The 19,927-nt window shown below is 53.5% G+C and overlaps 1 protein-coding gene across 2 annotated transcripts; it reads right to left on the reverse strand.

The window, feature by feature from the left end:
- Positions 1 to 6,160: 6,160 nt before the first annotated feature.
- On the reverse strand, positions 6,161 to 19,722 carry Ankrd24 (ankyrin repeat domain 24). 2 transcript variants are annotated; one of them, XM_050123581.1, is made up of 21 exons: positions 19,684 to 19,722; positions 18,679 to 18,765; positions 18,436 to 18,566; positions 18,273 to 18,361; positions 17,712 to 17,776; positions 17,008 to 17,065; positions 15,225 to 15,295; positions 15,030 to 15,136; positions 14,669 to 14,856; positions 14,123 to 14,160; positions 13,568 to 13,648; positions 13,352 to 13,459; positions 12,698 to 12,742; positions 12,525 to 12,623; positions 11,388 to 11,460; positions 11,033 to 11,151; positions 9,463 to 10,935; positions 8,588 to 8,755; positions 7,284 to 7,412; positions 6,845 to 6,910; positions 6,161 to 6,614 (listed from the first exon to the last, which is right to left on the reverse strand). In XM_050123581.1, the coding sequence occupies exons 1-21, from the start codon at positions 19,720 to 19,722 to the stop codon at positions 6,537 to 6,539; spliced, it is 3,312 nt and encodes a 1,103-aa protein (XP_049979538.1). In that variant the 3' UTR covers positions 6,161 to 6,536. The 2 variants fall into 2 exon arrangements, with proteins under 2 accessions (XP_049979538.1, XP_049979539.1); XM_050123582.1 differs by lacking the exon at positions 8,588 to 8,755.
- Positions 19,723 to 19,927: the final 205 nt, after the last annotated feature.

Below are 19,927 nucleotides of genomic sequence, written 5' to 3' on the forward strand. Positions count from 1 at the left end.
TGTCTGTGTGTATGTCTGCAGGCCAGAAGAGGGCACCAGACCTCATTACAGATGGTTGTGAGCCACCATGTGGTTGCCGGGAATTGAACTCAGGACCTTTGGAAGAACAGGCAATGCTCTTAACCACTGAGCCATCTCTCCAGTCCCTCTGTTTTCTTTATGTAGGCAGTTAGTGCTATGAACTTTCCTCTTAGCACTGCTTTCATAATATCTGATAGGTTTGGGTATGTTGTCTTCGTTTTCATTGAATTCACGGAAGACTTTAATTTCTTATTTCTTTCTTGACCCAGGAGTGGTTCAGTAGTTGACTGTTCAGTTTCCATGAGTTTGTAGGCTTTCTGAGGGTGGTATTGTTGTTAAATTCTAACTTTACTCCATGGTGATCTGATAAGACACAGGTGGTTACTTCAAATTTTTTGTATCTGTGATTGTTTGCTTTGTTACCAAGTATGTGATCAATTTTCTAGAAGGTTCCATGAGGTGCTGAGAAGAAGGTATAGTCTTTTGTGTTTGGATGGAATGTTCTATAGATGTCTGTTAAATCCCTTTGATTCATTACATCTGTTAGTTCTCTCATTCCTCTGTTAAGTTTCTGTCTGGTTGTCCTGTCCATTGGTGAGAGAGGAGTGTTGAAATCTTCTACTATTAGTGTATGGGGTTTGATGTGTGCTTTGAATTCTATTAATTTTTTTACATATGTGGGTGCTTTTATATTAGGGGCATGGATATTCAGGATTGAGACTTCATCCTGATGAACGGTTCCTGTTATGAGTATGAAGTGACCTTCTCCATCTCTTCTGATTGATTGTAGTTTGAAGTCAATTTTGTTAGAAATTAGTATAGCCACACTGCTTGTTTCTTACATCCATTTGATTGAAAAACCTTTTCCCAACACTTTACTCTGAGGTAGTGTCTGTCTTTGAGGTTGAGGTGTGTTTCTTGTAAACAGCAGAAGGCTGGATCCTGTTTTCGTATCCATTCTCTTAACCTGAGCCTTTTTATAGGTGAATTGAGTCCATTGATATTAAGCAATATTAATGACCAGTGGTTGTTAACTCGGGTTATTTTTTGGTGGTAGTGTTTGTGTGTTTCCCTTCTTAGAGTTGTGTTAGTGGAGGGTTATTAAATGTCTGTGCTATTGTGGGTATTGCTGACTTCCTTGGGTTGAGGTTTTCCTTCTAGTACTTTCCGTAAGGCTGGGTTTGTGAATACATACTGTTTAAATCTGTTTTTGTCATGGAATATCTTGTTTTCTCCATCGATGGTGAAAAAAAGCTTTGCTGGGTATAGTAGTCTGGGCTTGCATCCATGGTCTCTTAGTGTCTGCAGCACATCTATCCAAGACCTTCTGGCTTTCATGGTTTCCATTGAGAAGTCAGGTGTAATTCTGATAGGTTTTCCTTTAAGTTACTTGACCTTTTTCCTTTGCAGCTCTTAATATTCTTTCTTTATTCTGTATGTTTTGTGTTTTGATTATTATATGATGAGAAGATCCAGGTTATTTGGTGTTCTGTAAGCTTCTTGTACCTTTATAGGAATATCCTTCTTTAGGTTGGAAAAGTTTTCTTCTATGATTTTGTTGAATATATTTTCTGGGCCTTTGAGCTGGAGTTCTTCTCCTTCTTCAACTCCTGTTATTCTTAGGTTTGGTCTTTTCATGGTGTCCCAGATTTCTTGGATGTTTTGTGTTAAGAATTTGTTGGATTCGATGTTTTCTTTGATCAATGAGTCTATTTCCTCTATAATTTATTCAGCATCTGAGATTCTTTCTTCTATCACTTGTATTCTGTTGGTTATACTTGCCTCTGTAGTTCCTGTTCACTCACTCAGATTTTCCATATCCAGCCATTCCGCGGTTTGTGGTTTTTTTTATTTCCTCCATTTCGATCTTCAAGTCTTAAACTGTTTCTTTTTACCTGTTTGATTGCTTTTTCTTGGTTCTTGGGTATCTTTGAGGGATTTATTAATTTCTTCTAACTTTTTGTTTGTCTTCTCTTCCATTTCTTTAAGGGAGTTTTTCACTTCCTGTTTAAGGGTCTCCATCATTTTCATAAGGTTACATTTAAATTCGATTTCTTCTACTTCTTCTGGATTAGGATGCTCAAGTCTTCCTGTTGCATGTTCACTGGATTCTGGTGTTACCATGTTGCTTTTCAGGATGTTGGAGGAATACTTTCATTGGCGCTTGTCCATCTCTTCCTTCAAATGAGGCCAGTAGAATCTTGGCATCTTGGTCCATTCTTTGCTGTGGCTGACTGTGTACTTGGGAGTTTTTCTTCGTCTGCCCTCTCTTAGGTCCCCTCAGCACAGGAACAGGCTCTCAGATCCCCTCTACCCTGAAGCAGGCTGTGTTGGGGGATCCAAGGACCTCACAGATAAAAAGACAGACTTGGGGGCAGGGTAGAATGGGGTAAAGAAAGCCAGGAGCAGGAAAACACCCCACTGGATGGCCAGAAAACCTTAGGGAATTGGAGAGGATCTGGATTCAGCCCCCCGGGACTGTTCCAGAGAGTGGCACTTCAGGCTATCTGGCCATGTAGCCACTTACTCACCTCTTCGGATCCCCTCAGCACAGGAGCAGGGTCTCTTGCAGGATTCTAAGGACCTCGCAGACAAAACAGCGGGCTTGGGTTCAGGGTGGGATGGTAGAAAGAAGTCCCAGTGGCAGGAACACTCCCCGCTGGCTCTCCGGACCCCTCAGTCCCGAAGCAGGCTGTGTTGGGGGATCCAAGGACCTCACAGATGAAAAGGCCGCATTCATTGACTTTTGACACATTGTTTTACCTGACAAACTTAATGACTTCTCTGAACAACCAAAGAATTTATTTAGCCATGTGCCTTCAATAATAGCTAGATATCAAAGGAAGCTCCTAGGGCTCTAAAATCCTTAGAATTCAAAGACTCATGTGAATTTTCATCAGCCTACAGAGCCAATCTTGGGAAATACACTTCCAAAGGGAGGCAAAAGAACAGACTGCAGAAGCTGGACAAACTTCTGCCAGTGAGCATCCTAGACGCTGTTGCAGGGGATCTGCTGCCTCCTTCTGCCTCCTGTGGGCACCAAACACACACGTGGTGAGCATACACATATGCAAGCATCACTCATACACATGAAATAAATTTAGTAAATTAAAAACACTACCCCCCAGCCAGGTTGTCATGGTGCACACCTTTAATCCCAGCACTCGGGAGGAAGAGGTAGGGAGATCTCTGTGAGTTCGATGTCAGCCTGATCTACACAGTGAGTTCCAGGACAGCCAGGGCTACACAGAGAAACCCTGCCACAAAAAAAAAAAAAAAAAAGGAAGAGGAAGAGAGAGGAAGGAAGGAAGGAAGGAAGGAAGGAAGGAAGGAAGGAGGAAAACCCTACCCTCAAATCTGTCACCACAGATTAAACAACCAGAAATCCACAGAAATGTGACAAATACCTGTAGCCAAAACTACAAATCCATAATTAAAAGAATCAAGGAACTCAAAGAAATTCCACAGTCGTGGACAGGAAGCTTCAATATTATTTCAGTACACAATTGAGTGATAGATTCAACAGAAGTCCAACAAAACGTCTAACAGCTGTTGCTGTCAACAACAGGAAACTGAAGAAGCCGGCCGTGGTGAATGGAAAGGAGTCTGCACGAGACTGCACCTGTGGCTTCCGATCTGCACACACACTGCGGTACAGTCTGTACTGTCTGAACAAGAATAAAGAGATCAAGAGCAGCTAGGAGAAAACTTAGAAGCAAAGTCACAATATAGTTAATTTTGACACGAGGCCAGGTAATCCTGACACACGTGACTGAACCATCCTGGCCTCTCCACGCAGATGTGTTCATGACACAGACTTTACGCCCTGCACAGCACTACCTGAATGTTCAGTGCCAAGTGCAGAACTTCTAGAAGACGCTAGAGGAACCCCGGGCTCTGCAGCTGGCGAGTCTGCCTTCCTAGGCGGTGATGAAAGCGATGCATGTGCTCCCTGCAGGAGGATGAGGCCAGTTTGCATGCACCAGCAATGGCTTCCCATGTTGTTTGTGACTGCAGTCTCAGGATGACGTCATTCAAAGGACCCCCACGCTGGGGCGTGGCAGGGACCTCCGTCCAGTCGTGGGTTCCCACAGCCCCGGGAGGACCCCACACCGGATCCACCCCACGTGGGGACGCCGGCCCTCGCTCACCATGGCGCATTCCGCTCGCCCCGCTCTCCTCACAGCTCCTGGCAGCGAGTCAAAGGGCAGAACACGGAACACGACAGTGTGCCTCAGATCCCAGGACCCACCCATTGTGACTGGCAGTCCGCCTGGGAGCCCTGATTGGCTAGTGTGATCTGAGTGACCTAGTACTGGAAAGGGGCTCAGCGCAGTGTTTGCCAGCCCTGGCGTCCACCCCAGGCACAGAACTGTCCCAGGCCTGCAGACATTGGCGTTGCAGCAGAACTTGGGCCTGGAGGACAAAATCATACCGTACCTTTCCTGCACGCAGCAGACACTTCCCGATCTTCCTCCTGGGTCTCCAGCATACACAGACCATTAAACAAAGGATGTGCAGCAAGGGATCCCTGTGCCTCACAGCTGAAACGATGCCCAGCCCATGCAGGTCAAATTTTCACCACCTGACATCACCAGGCATCCCCAATTTCAGTAAGGCACACTAGGGTTCTCAGCTGCACTGTTAGCCAAAGCCATACCACTTCCCAGCCTTCTGTGGTGGCTCTGACCCGTTGTGTGAGCACTCAGGGTGTGGAAGCCGGATGTCAAAAGTTTAAATCAGCTTGGTCTATGATCCTAAATACCGACAAGAGTCCCCAAAAGAGGTGTTCGGGGTGAGGGCCTGGGATGAGAAGAGAAAGACAGAACTTGCTTGGGCTTTTCGGGACACAGTCCAGGAATGGAGTCATGGGAGCAGAATTCTGAGTGCTTAGGTACACTCCAAGAAAACAGTGAAATCTTGTGAACTCACTTTCTTCAAAACATGGAATTAACTGGATCGTGGCGCACGCCTTTCATCCCAGCACTTGGGAGGCGGAGGCAAGCGGATCTCTGTGAGTTCGATGCCAGCCTGATCTACAAGAGCTAGTTCCAGGACAGGCACCAAAGCTACAGAGAAACACTGACTCCAAAAACACACACAAAACAAAACTGGAATCATTCTAGGAATGTGTGTTTGTGCTCCTCCCAGGTGCAGAGGATAGGAGTGAATCTATTTAGATTATCCATTATTGCTTGATGCTGTTATTCAATAGAATGCTTGCACCTCTGTGGAAAATCTTGTTTTTGCCACGTGGGACACATCCTTGTGACTGTCTAGAGCTTGTGTTTTTGTCATGTATGACACATCCTCATGACTGTCTAGAGCTTGTGTTTTTGTCATGTGTGACACGTCCTCATGACTGGCTAGAGCTTGTGTTTTTGTCGTGTGGGACACGTCCTTGTGACTGTATAGAACTTGAACTTACCAGAACTTTATTCCTTTGGTATTTGCAGACAGACTTTCTTCCTGCAGCCTTGGCTGTCGTCACAAAACCTTTATTAACCCTCAGACATTATATTGTCAGGGACTTTGAAAAACATTAGTTATTACATTGGATTTTAGTCCACCTAAAATATCAGCTCCACTCCCAGGTCTCACTGCCTCTGGAGCAAAGGCCGGGCTCCACCTTGACCAAGCCTCCAGCCTGTTAACAGCCCACGCCTCCGCTGGGCTGGCACCGCCATTGGGCCAGGTACCTGGTGTAGCTCTGGCGTTAGTGCCCAGCCCCTAACCCATCCTTTGTGTTTCAGATACCTTTTGTTGCCCTGTGTGAATCTCATCTGAGAGGTTCCCATGGATACAAAGCCTAGGCAAACTTGGCTATGGGGAAACCCAGAAAACTGTGGTACCTCATAAATCAGGTATTTGCACTTGGCAATGTAGTGTGGACACTCCACTCGGTTTGAGATATGGAAATCTACTAGCTAAAGTATAAACATAGGAAAAAATTAAAATGCCAAGAGGCAAAGGGAAAGCTTCAGCCCAAAGAGGCTGAGCCCCTGAGGCCTCAAAGGCTAGGTTCATTCTCAAGAATCTCTGAGTCTTTATTTCACGGACCCGTGCGAACCCACACACCCATGCTGCCGTACCCGTGACACCAGCCCCTCACGGGGTATTCCACGCAGGACTCCACCTCTGAGCCACAACACTATCCCCTGGTTTATTCAAATACGGCATTGCATTCATATTTATTGCTATAACTGTTTTGAGTCCAGAATATCAGACTATCATCTGAACCCCTGCGCCATCCCTGCCCTCGCCCAGCGGTTACGTCTCCCTCTTGCAGTGAGCTTACACTCCTGGGTGGGTGGGTGGGATACAGATGGCATAGTGGGAGTTGTACCATCAGATGGGGAGTGCTGTAAGCCGTGGAGTGATGGGTAAGGTCCCAGGCTGGCTCCCAGAGCCTGCTGAGTCCGTTCAGCACCCTGGGGCATGGGAAAGGAAAGGTGGTCTCTGTGGCTTCAGCTCGCAATGGTGAAGGCCGGAGAGTGAAGAGCCCAGCTGTGTCCTCAGCGACCCTGGGCCTGCAACCGTTGCATCTGCAGGATCTGGCTGAGAATGCACTGGACATCCTCATCCATCTGTCCCTGCGGTAGAGAGACTCTGGTGCTCCAGCTGGGTGCTCCCCTGTGCCCTAGAAATCCCCCTACACAAACCTAAGGGACTCAGTACTCCACAAGACAGGTCTGTACACTGGGATGTTCCCAGAAGCCACAAGGCTATCCCAGAACAGAAGAGGAAACGGGCCCAGGCAGTGGCGGAGGAAGGCTGAGGCTGGATTGGCCCCCTGAGATGGAGTCAGGAGGCGGGCACTCACCTGAATGGCATACAGGAGATGGGTACGGTATAAAGCCACCACGGCACCGTGCTCCCGGGCCTCCTCCTGCAGACACAGAAGGGGGAGGCAGAAGAATCAGATGCTCAAGGTCATCCTTGGCTACGTAGGAATTTTGAGGTCAGCCTGGGCTACAGGAGACACTGCCTTAAAAGACAGGTGGAACGGAGCTGGAGGAAGGAAATGGGAGTGGGAGGGGAGAGTGGGAAGAGGATTTGGAAGGGGAGGCCCATCCGAGGTGAGACACACCCACATCCCTCCACCTGAGTCAAAACCCCATGTCCACTGGCTGCTGGTGTCCTAGCCAGGGATATGCCCCTGAGGTGCCCTGACCAGCCTGGATCCTGCCAGCCACCCCCATCTGGACAGCGACTGCTCCCCGTGTGGCTGCCTTCACCCCTCCCCTGCCGCAGAGCGGTACCTCCATGCGCTCCTGCAAGGCTACCACCTGACCACGAAGGGCTTCCTCCTCCTCAGAGCTGGCAGGGGCTGCCTGCTGCGCCTTCAGAGACTCCTTCAGTGAGAAGACTTCTTTGGACAGTTCTGTGATCTGGAAGGGTGGAGGAACTCTGAGCAGCCAGGCAGGGACCAGGGACCTCTGCACCTCTACTGGGCAGCTTCATAAAGGGTCACAGATCTGCGCCAGGAGCTGAGCTGACTGGGAACTTGTATCTGTAAAGCCAAAGAGCTGACAACTTTTTTTTGTTGTTTTGTTTTGTTTTTCGAGACAGGGTTTCTCTGTAGCTTTGGAGCCTGTCCTGGAACTAGCGCTGTAGACAAGGCTGGCCTCGAACTCACAGAGATCCGCCTGCCTCTGCCTCCCGAGTGCTGGGATTAAAGGCGTGCACCACCACCGCCCGACTCCTCGAACTTTTAAATGTTTGGGGGGAGAAAATAGATCAATTTTGTGACCCTTGAAGGGATTCCAAATCACACTTTTATATTCATCAATAAAGTTTTATCAACACGCCTCTGTCTGCTCACAGCAACAGGAAGCAGACAACGTACAGATTAGCAGATACTTTGTCGTTTTTGGCCCGTCACAGAAAAACACCCTGTCAGCTCATCTGGGGAACACCAGGTTCTACAGCTGCCTGGTCAGTAACCCATAAAAACAACTTGGATTTTCAGCTCATGTTACTGGGAGGCCCAAGGCTGACCTGTGACCTCCACACATGCACGTGCACACAAAGAGAACACAGAAATGATACAATTGGTCAGTTGGCTCACATGCGGGAGCTGGGGCACTTGGGGCCAAGCCTCTCTCTTGTCTCTCTACTGAGTTCAATCCCTGGGACCCACATTGTTGAATGAGAAGACAGATTTAGGCAAGTTGTCCTCTGACCTCCACACAGGCATGCCCCAACCCTCAACTAAAGAGATACATATAATTTTTAAATCTTCTCAACATTACAGGCTCCGGGAAAATTGGGTTCAAATGCAGGCATGGGATCCATTTATTGCTGCGTGACCTTGTGTAACTGGATTTACCTCTCTGTGCCTGTTACTTCAAATGGGGATTAGCGCGGTAAGCACGCCAAACCAGTTACGATGGTTACAATGAGCAGCTGGAGCATCAACACCCATAGCAGCTCTAGCTGAGACTCTTCTCTCTCACTCTGCCATTGATAAACGGGCTGGCTTCACAAGACAGACGGCTACGAGGTTCTTCAAGTGTGTAACCTCGGCTGAGTGGGCCCCAACAGAGAGCAGGAGGGAACCCACCTTCTTGTCCTTCTCCTTGGCCTTGTCCAGGGCCTCCTGGGCACGGCTCTGCACCTGGCGTGCCCTCTCGGCCTCTGTACGAAGCCCCCGGAGCTGCTGTTCGGCCGTGGCCAGCTGGGCCTCGGCCGCGTGCCTCTCGCTCTTCATAAACAATGCCTCCCGCTGCACCTGTGGCCCAAGCCCACGCGTGACTCTCGGGACATTTAGACCCCAAAGAGGCTTGGATCCTGGGGCTCTCCCCACCCTCTCATGTCGAGCTGATGGCTTTCCACCTCCCCACCCAACCCTAGGAACCTTCGGGTCCTGCATGCACCTCCAGCTATGAGCTCTGTATGTGCCCTGGGTTCTAGCTTCCTCACTCAGTGATGCCTGAGTGAGGTCCAGGTACTCAGGAGGCTGAGGCAGGAGGATCAAAAGTTTGAGGGCTACATCATGAGTTCAAGGGCAGCCTAGGCAACTGAGAGAGACGTCTCAAAACACACACACACACTAATAAAAGCAAAACAACAAACAAACTCATAAAAACAAAACGACAAACAAACAAAAAGGCCAGGGCTTGGGGATGGCTCAGCGGATAAGGGCACTTGCAACCAAGCCTGACAACCCGGGTTTGGTCCTCTGGACCCACATAGTGGAAGGAGAGGACTGGGTCCCACCGGCTGCCATCTGACTTTCACGCCATACTGTGTGTGCACACACATAAGGAAAGAATAATCAGTTAAATCTAAATAGAAATATTACGGGCTGGAGAAGTGGCTGCTCAAGTGCAAGACCAAGGTTCGGTTCCCAGCAGCCACATTTCGGCTCAAGTGTGCAAATCCAAAGTTCCGGGAGATCCGACGCCCTCTCTGGGCCTCGCTGGCGCTGGCGCTCACCTGGAAGACTTCGGCGCTTGTCCTCTCGTGCTTGCGCGCCAGCTCCTCCAGCTGCGCCTGCAGCCGGGTCACGTGGTCGCGCAGCGCGGCCAGCGCCTGCTCGTGCTCGTCCGCAGGCACCGAGGCCCCGCGCAAGCGCTCGAGCTCCTCGCGGACCGCATCGTGCGCGGAGCTGAGCTCGGCAGCCCGAGCCTCGGAGGCCGTCAGCGCTCGGCGCAGCTCGGCGGCCTCTTCACGTGCACGCTCGCCCGTGGCCGTGGCCGTGGCCAGCAGCTCCCGCAGCGTCTCCAGCTCGCGGCTCCTCCCCCGTGCCGCCTCCTCCGCTTCCGCAAATCGGTCCCGGGCGGCCTCCAGCTCGGCCTCCGCCTCCCTTTCCCGCAGGCGAAGCGTCTCCTCCAGGCCGCGGATTCGGGTCTCCAGCTCAGCCTGCAGCGCCGCCGCCGCTGCCGCTGCCCCTGGGTGCAAGACCGCAGCACAGGGACCCTCCGTGCAAGCGGCCTCCGCTTCCGTAGCTTTGAGTCCTATGGCCTCGGCTCCGTTGGCCTTTGTCACAGTGGCCTGCGCGCCTGTGGTCTCTAAGGCCATGGCTTGTGACTCCGTGGCCTCCTCTGCTCCCGTGGTTTCCAGGGTGGTGGCCTGAGTTTCCGTAACCTCAGCTCCCTTGGCCTCAGTCACAGTGGCCTGCGCCCCCATGGCTTCTGCTCCCGGGGCCTCAGCTCCAGTGGCCTTGACTACTGTGTGCTCTGTCGCTGTGACCTGCACTCCTGTGACCTTCACTCCTATGACCTCTGCCACTGTGGCCTGCACTCCCGTGGTCTTCACTACCATGGACTCTGCTGCTGTGGCCTGAACTCCGGTATCCCGCAATTCTACTCCCGTGGCCTCCGTGTTTCTAATCCCTGTGCCGGGGAGCCCCTCCTGCACCACACGCACCCCATCAGCCTCCATGCCTGGATTCCCTTTCCCTCCCATGGCTTCTGTCACCACCGGCTCTCTTTCAGCTTTGTCGCCTACAGCTTTCACGTCTAGGACCTGAGCCCCAGGGGTTCTCGTGTCCACAGCCTCGTCTGCCGCAGCATCTTTCCCCGTGGCCTCTGAACTTGCAGCCTCGGGCTCTATAGGCTTCACTTCTGAAGCACTGGCTTCTGTGTTCCTGGTGCCCAAGCAGCCTCCTGCTTGGGGTTCGGTGGTGCCGTTTGCTGGGGTTTCTGGATATGTGGTACCATTGAGCTCCGGGACGCTAGGACCATTCTGGGTGGTGGTCCCCTTGTCCCTGCTCTCCTTCTGTACTGTCTCTTCTCCATGACCCCTGGCCACCTCCCGCTGCTCCTGCAGTGCCTGCATGGCCTCTGTGTGCTGCCTCCGGAGCTGCTCAAGTTCTGTCCTCAGAGTATCATACAAGACCAGAGGGACCACCTCAGGCTGATTGTCGTCCACCGTCTGCACCTCGTCCTTCTCAAACTCCTCAAGGATCTGGGGGTGACGAGGCAGGCAGGCTAAGAGACAGCCTCACCATGTTCCCCGCCCACCCCAAGGTCCTCAGAGCTGTACACTGCCTCAGTTTCCCCACCTGGACCTTCTCCAACAGCTCCTGGTTCTGCCTGGTGAGCTGAGCCACCTGCTCCTGCAGGGATGCCACCAGCTCGTCAGCTGACAGACGTTGCTGCTTTGACAACAGGGCATCAGCTCCTGGCAGGGCCGGGGAGAACACGGAGTCAGGCTGGCAGCACACGCTATCAGAGGCAGGAGCCATGCAGCAGGGGACCTAGCACTGCCTCCGGCAACTGAGGGGGGGAACGGGAGCTCACATGCATTGCCACTCTCCTGGCATCACGCCCCTCCACGTAAGGTCATGGCTCCCCCCCCCAAACGCCTCAGAATCCCAGATGGGGAGCAGTGAGGGGGTGGAGGGGCTCAGAACTCACCTGGAAAGTCAGGCATCTCAGCCTCCTCGTCCTGCAGGGTGACCACGTCGTAGCTGGTGTTCTCTCTATCATTCTAGCAGTGGGGTACAAAGTCGACCTTCAGGTCCTGCACCTTGATATCATCATTACCTCCCCAAACTGGGGTGTTCGCATATCTATACAACACTCTGGAGTCACCCGACTGGTAGTGGCTGTATTCACAGAGCATCCAACATGCCCTTCCATGTTCTACTGGGATGCTGGGGTGGGCCAGGGCCTTTGGACATGCCGGGCAAGCATTCCCCACTGAGGACATGCCCATCATATGATCAAGGCTCTGGGTTTGAATCAAAGCAGCTGCCCAATAGAGGATCGTCTCTATGCATGCTGGTAGATATTTTGCCACATTTTGTTTCTTTTGTGTGTAACCGCACGGGGATGCACACACGCCACAGGGCATAGGTGGCAGTGAGAGAATTGGTTCTCTCCTTCCATCCTGTGTGGACGTGAACTCAGGTCAGTAGGATGGGCAGCACAGCGTCTTATCGGCTGATCCATCTCGCTGATTCTAACTGCACACTTTGAGCAGCATCTGGGTGAAGGTTTATATGTGTGGGGCATGTGGGATGCCTGTGTCAGTGTGGCTGCCATCTTGGCATATGTGTGTGTGTTTGGAGAAATCTTCATAGATATGTGGAAGTCATGTGTGGTCGGGACATTGTGGATGCACCATGGTTCCTGAATGAAGCTCTGGCATGTCAAAAGACCTACCTGACACTGACTCCACCCACCCCTGCCCTGGTCCTTCCCATTCCTGTCTCTGGCCCAGCCCTTTGCAGTGGCCCCGCACCTTGCCCCCATCCACAACACTGGCTCCACACACTTTGATGATGGCACACCCAACCCCGCCGGCCTTGTCTTCAGACTTTCCCCACACCTCTACTCCCTTTCCAGGCTCCAACCGCACCCAGCCTCTGGTCCCGCCCCCAGCCTGTGACTCCAGCCTACCCAGCCTCTGGTCCCGCCCCCAATCTCTGGCTCTACCCAGCCTCTGGTCCCGCCCCCAGACTCTGACTCCAGCCCCCCCCCCAGCTTATTGCCCTGTTCCCACTGCAGCACCCTAACCCCTCTGGCCACGCCCGCCGTGGCCCTGCCCACCTCCAGAAGGGACAGTCGGCTCTGCAGGCTCTCTACCTCCCGGCCCAGACTCTCCTTCTCCTCCTGCTTCTCTGCCAGCAGTTGCTGCAGCTCCTGCACCTGCAGAGGACAAGGTCAGCACTTAAGGACCTGAGGACCCAGGACCCTCCCAAGCAGTGGTCCTCCCCACCTACCTGCCTCTCCAGGCTGTGCACTGAACTGGCCTCTGCCTCCAAGGGCTGCAGGTAGAAGTGGTTGGAATTGGACAGAGCAGGACAGAGCTGGATAGTCATGCGCCACCTACTGTCTGACAGCCACGACTATTCTCCACATACACAGTCAGTCCTACAGTGTACCACTCTGAGCTTTCACGCTGTTCTCTCGCGCTAGCTCAAGTTGCTTTGGCCCAGAGCCTGCTCCATAGCAGACCCTGTTCCAGACCACTCACTCATTCGTTTACTCCTCGCCGAGGGCCAGTCATTCACCCAGAGTTTATCCACTCTGAGCGTGGCACCTTCAGCGGAGCCTGCCCTCGGGGGCGTGGCTTTGAGTGGTGGAGCTCTATGGTGGAAATGAAGGAAGCTGAAAATGACCGGGCGATTTTAAATAAAGTGGGAAATGTCGGTCGGTAAGAGGCAGAGACTGAGGAAGGAGCCTTGGGGACAGCTGGACAGACAGTAATTCTCTCCTGCAAAGGCCCTGGGGCAGGACAGAGCCTGGCATGTGGGAAGGTCAGCGAGGGGCCGAGTGTCTGGAGCAGAGGAAGGAGGAAGGGGAGGAAGGCAGGTGGTGTGGTGTCCCAAGGAATAGCTCCCACACCCGGACCGCAGGCCTTACAGCCTCCTAACCTCCTTTCTCCTCCTTTCCTTGTGCTGTTCCAGGCCCCTGATCTTCTGCAGGAGCCGGCCTCTCTCTTGGCGCAGACGCACAATCTCCTCATAAGCATCCTGGTCGTCCTGTCCCCTCCCCACCAAGGGAAGCCACTTTAGGTGAGGTCTCCAAGGCTGCACTACCGTGAGCATGTGGCAGAGCCCCCTCCAACTCCAGGCTACCCCATCTCTTACGGGAACTGGCATGCTGGCTGGAGGTTGGGGTGCCTTCCGCTTCTTGGGGGCCCCTTGCTTTTCATGGCTGGACACCGAGTTCTGGCGTGGGCATATGGGGACACAGGACACAGGGCCTGGGCCAGGATCCACTCAGGGGATCCAAAGTGGCCAGCCCCTAGCGGTCAGTAGCCTCAGCTCCCTCCTGACATCCTGTGATGAACCCCAAGTTCACCCCACTAGTCCTACCTCCCACCAGCCATTCGCTGTGTACTCTTTCCCTGGCTTTATAGTCCTCTGTGACATTTTCTATCCCCTTTGAAGCCGGAGTCACTGAAGATCGGAGCCGCAGGGAAAGTGGCCGTGCTAGCTACCACCTCCCCTCCCAGTTCCACTGCTGGTATTCACGTGACCGCCACTGGGCGGCAGCAGATCCCGGAGTAGCGGTGGTGACAGAACCGCTGTCCACGCGGGTCTGCCTTGTCCTGGGAGTGGGGGGTGGGGAGGAGGAGGCGAGGGCCGGAGCAGCGAGTGCAGGCACCGGGCAGAGGACTGTCAGCCCTTCCGAGTTCCTACCTGAGACGAGGCCTCTCCGGAGTCATCCTCTAGAGAGGCTGTGGAGAGCAGAAGCAAAGTCAGGGACCACCTTCTGCGTTCTCAACCCAGAGTATCTTCCCAAGTGCTAGTGCTTTGTTGTTGTCGTCCGGGAGGGTCTCACTCTGCAGCCCAGGCTAGCCTCAAACTCAGATCTCTAGCCTCCTGGTCGTGCACCACAAAACCCAGCCTCTGGCCCAAGGACGTTAAGGTAGAAACCTATGGGAGTGGACTGCTGCGTGGGAGGACCTCAAAACTCGCAGACTGGGGCAGTGGAGCTTCCCGGTTGGGGGTGGGGTGGGCTGTCATCTCTTAGGAAAGGCAGTCTCCATACTAAGGGTGACCCAAGAAATCACATTGGACCACTCGTGAGTCCTCTGAGGCTCCTTGAAACTGCCCTGAGATGGGGAAACGAAAATTTTCATGACCCAGCATTGAGGTACCTTGGAACTATCAGTAACAAAGGAATAAGTGGATGACCAGAAACTGCCTAGAAGGAGACAGATAGGAGAGGCAGGGTTTGCACACCACTGGGAGGTGAAGGGCGTTGTGCAAACTCCTGTAGAAACTGCAAGATGACTTTGTCCCCCGTCAGGGCTCCGTAGTGAGTGGCGTCCTGGCCCAGGGCATCAGTGATGCCCACCTGGGCTCCACCCTGCAGGAGTACTTCAACGGTCTCCGGGCTGGCCCCCTCACACGCCAGCATCAAGGCTGTCCTGTGGGGGTAAACGGGACTACTGAAGGAGCAGACGTTGGTCCCAAACCTCCTAAACCCTGCTCTACATCCAGGCCAGGAAGAGGGTTCCTAGGTCCGCAGCTCAGAGAGGTCCAGATACCTGCTCCAAGTCACACAGCATCTGCTGGAAAGGTCGGGAGGCCTGGTGCTCACCTGCCTTGCAGGTCCTGGTCGTTTGCTGCAGCCCCCTGCTGCAGGAGGAGGCGGCAGAGATCTGTGTGACACATCTGGGCCGCTATGATGAGGGGCGTGGCGCCCGACTGGTAGGAAGGATAAGATGGCATGAGCGATCCACTACGGCAGGGATAGTACCGTACCCCTGGCCCCGACAAGATCCCAGCAGCTCACCCGATCCCGGGGGTTCATGTGTGCCTTGAAAGAGCAGAGCAGCTTTGAGCAGGACAGACAGCCACCAGCCGCTGGGAAAGACAAGAGACCAGGTCTCAGTCTGCAGCCTGGCTGGGCTGGAACTCACTCTGCAGTGGGGTGGCTGACACCAGTTATGCCAGCAGCTGGGAAGCCCAGGCTGGAGGATGGTTGCACCTTAGGGACCAGCATGGGCTACAGAATGAGACCTCAACTAAAATCTCAGTGGTTAAAGCTCTGGCTGCTGTTGCAGAGGACCTGGGTTCGGTTCCCAGCACTCACATGGTAGTAGCTCCTAACCATCTGTAACTCCAGTTCCAGGAGACCCAGACATGCATGCAAGCAAAACACTCATACACATTTAAAAAATGTAAATACATTCCTTAAAAAAATTTAAAATCAAACAAAAAAAACATTTTAAAAAAAGCAGACTAGAAAGATCGCTCAATTGGTAAAGGTGCCTGTTGCCATGCCTACTGACCTGAGCTGAATCCCCAGGACATACCTGCCGAGAGAGAGGACCCACTCCACCTCCCTCAAGCATGTGACACAGTTGAATAAATGATTTAACTTTTTAAGACATCCCCTCGAGTGCCATGGGCATGGACGCCACCTGATGGTGCCACTCTAGCTGGGGACTTAGTGACTAACAGCAAAGCCAAGAGTACTGTCCCCTGGGCAGGAGGGTCTGCCTGGAGGGGCGGGCAGGCCCGGACCCTGTGCTCCTGGCCCCCAGCAATCAGTCCTTGGCTGCTCTGAAGACAGAGTCTGGAGTGGAGGAGCTGCTTGTATTTGGGGCACCCAGGAGATTTTGGAAGGAATTAGGGTTCTAACCACCCTACTCTGTCCACCCACTTTTGGGGTGCAAGAAATAGGGTCCCCACTGGTACAGGTGTCTAACTTCTTGTGCAATGGGGCAAAGGGGCCTAGTTCACACGGTGACTACACTTTGAGCTAAGCCCTAGACTGCACACAGAACAAGTGACCAACTGGAGATGGTGGCCCGCATCCATCCCCCAGCAACTCAGAGGCTGAGGCGGGAGGACTATGGACTTCAGAGCTAGCCTGGGCTACAGACTGCATCAAAATAAGTAAGGAGAGGGCTCAGAAAATGGCTCCGCCCAAACGTAAGTCAGGTGTGGAGGCGCACAATGCTACACCAGCACGGGGCAGGGGCGGGAGCAGAGGCAGGAGGATCCAGGGTTTGCTATCACCTAGCTTAAGTTGTGGAGACCAAGTTTGCAGAAGGGGTGGAGAGTACATGACAATGACATAGATTGTCCTTTGACTTCCACATGACACACACATGAATACTCATCCATAAAAACTAAGAAAAGGCCAGGCGGTGGTGGCACACGCCAATAATCCCAGCACTTGGGAGGCAGGGGCAGGCGGATCTCTGTGAGCTTGAGCCTAGCCTGATCTACAAAGGGAGTTCCAAGAGCTGTTACACAGAGAAACCCTGTCTCAAAAAACCAAAGAAAGAAAAAAAAACTAAGAAAAGGTCTAGAGCTGTAGGTCAGAGGTGGAGCCCCGCCTAGAATCCCCAGTGAGGGGCTGGGGCGTGATCAGGGTGGAGCCCCGCCTAGAATCCCCAGTGAGGGGCTGGGGCGTGGTCAGGATGGAGCCCCACCTAGAATCCCCAGTGAGGGGCTGGGGCGTGGTCAGGGTGTAGCCCCGCCTAGAATCCCCCAGTGAGGGACTGGGAGCATCATCCATTGACAGGAAGCCTGCCTTGAATTTGGGAGGCCCTGGTTGCACCCACCTGCATGATGAAGGGCTGTCCACCCACTGCTGTCCTCAATGTCCACCACGCAGGAAGCCTGGGAAATAGTGACAGGTGATGTCATCTCTATCCCCTGAGTGACTGATTTCTTCAGCCCTCCCTACTCCCTTGGACTCTACTGCCCTTGTTTCTGCAAGCGTGCTTGCTGATACTCGGCCCAGCGTGTTGCCGGGTGGGAGACTGCTCTTTCCTTCCCTGAGGTTCCCAGTGAACAAAATCAGGTGAGCAAGCTTGGGGCAAGTACTCGTACCTACTGAGACATCTCATCGGCTCACAGATTCGCTATTTTTAAGATGTTTTAGTTGTGTGTGTGTGTGTGTGCAATGTGTGTTATGGGTGTGCACATGAGTTCCCGAGAACACCAGAAGGGTAAATAGGGTCCCCTGGAGCTGCAGTCACAGATGGTTATGAGCCTCCATATGGGTGCTGGGAGTCGAGTCCAACGTCTCGTCGGTCCTCCACGAGAACAGACAGTATGCTAACCACTGAGCCGCCTCTCCAGCCCCTCTGGCTCTTTTTCTCCCCTCCCCCATCTTCTTTCCCTGAGAACCCATCTTCCAGCCCCCCTCAAGTGACCCTATTTTGATGATGGTAACAGAAGGGACCAAGCTGGGGGCCCGGGAGTAGCTGGGGTTTGAGGAAGTAGCTGGAGTTTCGTGTGGACAGAGAATGAGCATCAGGACCTCCAAGAGCTGCTTCAGGCATTCAGGGTGCCCATACTTGGCTGCCAGGTGAAGGGCGTTGTAACCTGAGGGTAGAAGAGATGGGAAGTGTCCTCCAGGTGTGCTCAGCGGCCTCCCGCGCCTCAGCTTCCAAACTCACTACTTCTTAAAACCCGCTGCCTCCGTAAACTTTTTGGTTGCTATCTGTTGCTTATCCATACAGGGTCTCATTACGTAGTCCAGGTTGGCCTGGAACTCGCAAGGATTTGCCTGCCTCTGCCACCCAGATGCTGGGACTGAAGGTTTTTATTTTATTTTATTTTTATTTTTGACGAAGTCTCATATAACAAAAGCTGGCCTCCAGCGCACATATAGCTGAGCTGAATTGCTTGAACTCCTGATCTTGAGCCTCCACACCAGCTGCTGGGACGATGACAGGCATACACCCACCACGGATGCACTCCAGGGCTTCCCCTCATGGTTGGTGAGTGTCCTACCCATGGAGCTACAGCCTCGATGTGAACCCTACTCTGGACAGCCAAGGAAACTCTGCTGTCCACCCAGGGACGGGTCCGGAAGTACCTGCTCCATCTGTGCTCATGACGTCTGAGCCTTGAGCCAGCATCACCTCCAGACAGCCCACAGCACCCTTCATGGCCGCTAAGTGGAACCTAGAGGCATGAGTTAGGGGTCATTCCCAGAAGAGTGTCCAAAGCCACCCCAGTCCCAGGGCTTGGGCACTCACGCAGACTTGCCCTCGGGGTCCAGTTTTGTGGGGACCAGCCCTTTGTGGGCGATCAACGAGGCCACTCTGGCCGCATCATTGTTCTCCACGGCCTGGAGCAGGCGCTGGTCATTTTTGCCCCAGTCTTGGCCCTGTGGTGGCACACCCAGAGGTGTGTGGGACTGAGTGGTTCACTGTCCCCGCCCCACCAAGGAACAAAGGCAGTGGCTCCAGACTCTCACCCACCCACTCCTGGGCACTTGCCTGGCGCCTGCCTCTTGCTGCGGGTTTCGGGATAGGGCACGGGCCACAGGGCGGGCAGGAGCCAAGGTCGGTGGGACCGAGCCGGAGCTGTAGGGTAGGTGGTCCTGACAGGGGGCCTCGAGACAACGTCTCTGAAACCTGCACCCCCCCAGCACGTGTCTGCAGGCCCACTACCACGGTGTCTTCCGAATGTCGGTCCTCGAGCCACCTCCCCTCACTGTGCCTTAAGCCAAAGCCAGTTTTGTAAGACAACGCCCATATTTCTTCTTTTCTTTTTTTAAAGTATCTCTCTATGTAGATCAGGCTATCCTGGAACGCACAGAGTTAGGCCTGCTTCTGCCCCCAAAGTACTGGGATTAAAGGCGAGGTCTCCAATATCCCCATTCTGTTTTTGAAGCAGAGTCGGGCACCACATAGTCCCGGCTGGCTTCAAACTCCTTGAGTCAAAGATGACCTTGAGTTCCTGGTCTTCCTGCCTCCCCCTCCCCAGGTCTGGGATGACAGGTATGAAGCAGCTCACCTACTTTTACGTGGCGCTGGGGAGGGCAGCCACTAACCCATCACCTCACCCCTCCTCCACAATTATTTTACTATCTTTTGTTATCTTGAGACAGCGTCTCACTATGTGGTCAGGCTAGCCTCAAATTAAAGATCCCCCTGCCTCAGCCTATGAATGCTAGGGTGACTGGCCTTTCCCAAAACATCCTCCAGCGCCCATTGACCCCACTACCTCCCCGCCCTTCACAGCTGCTCTGCCAAGGTCCCATCGTCCCCTGTAACATTAAGGCCTGGCCGGTAGAGCTGCAGCCACAAATATGCCCAGGTTCCCAAGTCATTGTCCTCAGTGTCCTCCAAGACCTGCATCTCGCAATGCTCGGCCGCACTAGCACAGAGACCCTCGGCGCCGCCCTCCACGTCCGGCCCGCGCCCCGCCCCCCCCCCCCCCCCCCCCCCCAAGCATCTTCCCGGGAAGATGGGAAGGCGCAAAGGGACCCAAACGCCTACCGCGAAGGAGGCGGATGCGCAAAGGCACAGCTGCTTCATGGCGGAATGGACGGGACAGGGCCAGACCAGACCACGCCTACTCCCCCCCACGCCCTCCTCCTCAAGCACAGGCTCCGCTCAGCTTCACCCTCCCCACCTCCACCCCACTCAGGCCCCTCTCACCTCCTCCCCAGGCTCAACCCCGCCCCCACCCCTCACCAGGCTTCTCCCTGCCTGGCAGCTGGCCCATCATTCATTCACATAC

This window comes from Alexandromys fortis, unplaced genomic scaffold (assembly GCF_014885135.2).
Source record: "Alexandromys fortis isolate MF-2015 unplaced genomic scaffold, M_Fortis_MF-2015_v1.1 scaffold_221, whole genome shotgun sequence".
In the NCBI taxonomy this organism is placed as follows: domain Eukaryota; kingdom Metazoa; phylum Chordata; class Mammalia; order Rodentia; family Cricetidae; genus Alexandromys; species Alexandromys fortis.

Coding starts and splice junctions, on each gene's coding strand:
- Ankrd24 (XM_050123581.1), bottom strand. CDS start 19,722: ATGAAGCAGCTGTGCCTTTGCGCATCCGCCTCCTTCGCG. Junction 18,362..18,435: donor GACCCCGAGGGCAAGTCTGC/GTGAGTGCCCAA, acceptor TCATGCCTCTAG/GTTCCACTTAGCGGCCATGA. Junction 8,756..9,462: donor CAAGCGCCGAAGTCTTCCAG/GTGAGCGCCAGC, acceptor CTTGGGCCACAG/GTGCAGCGGGAGGCATTGTT.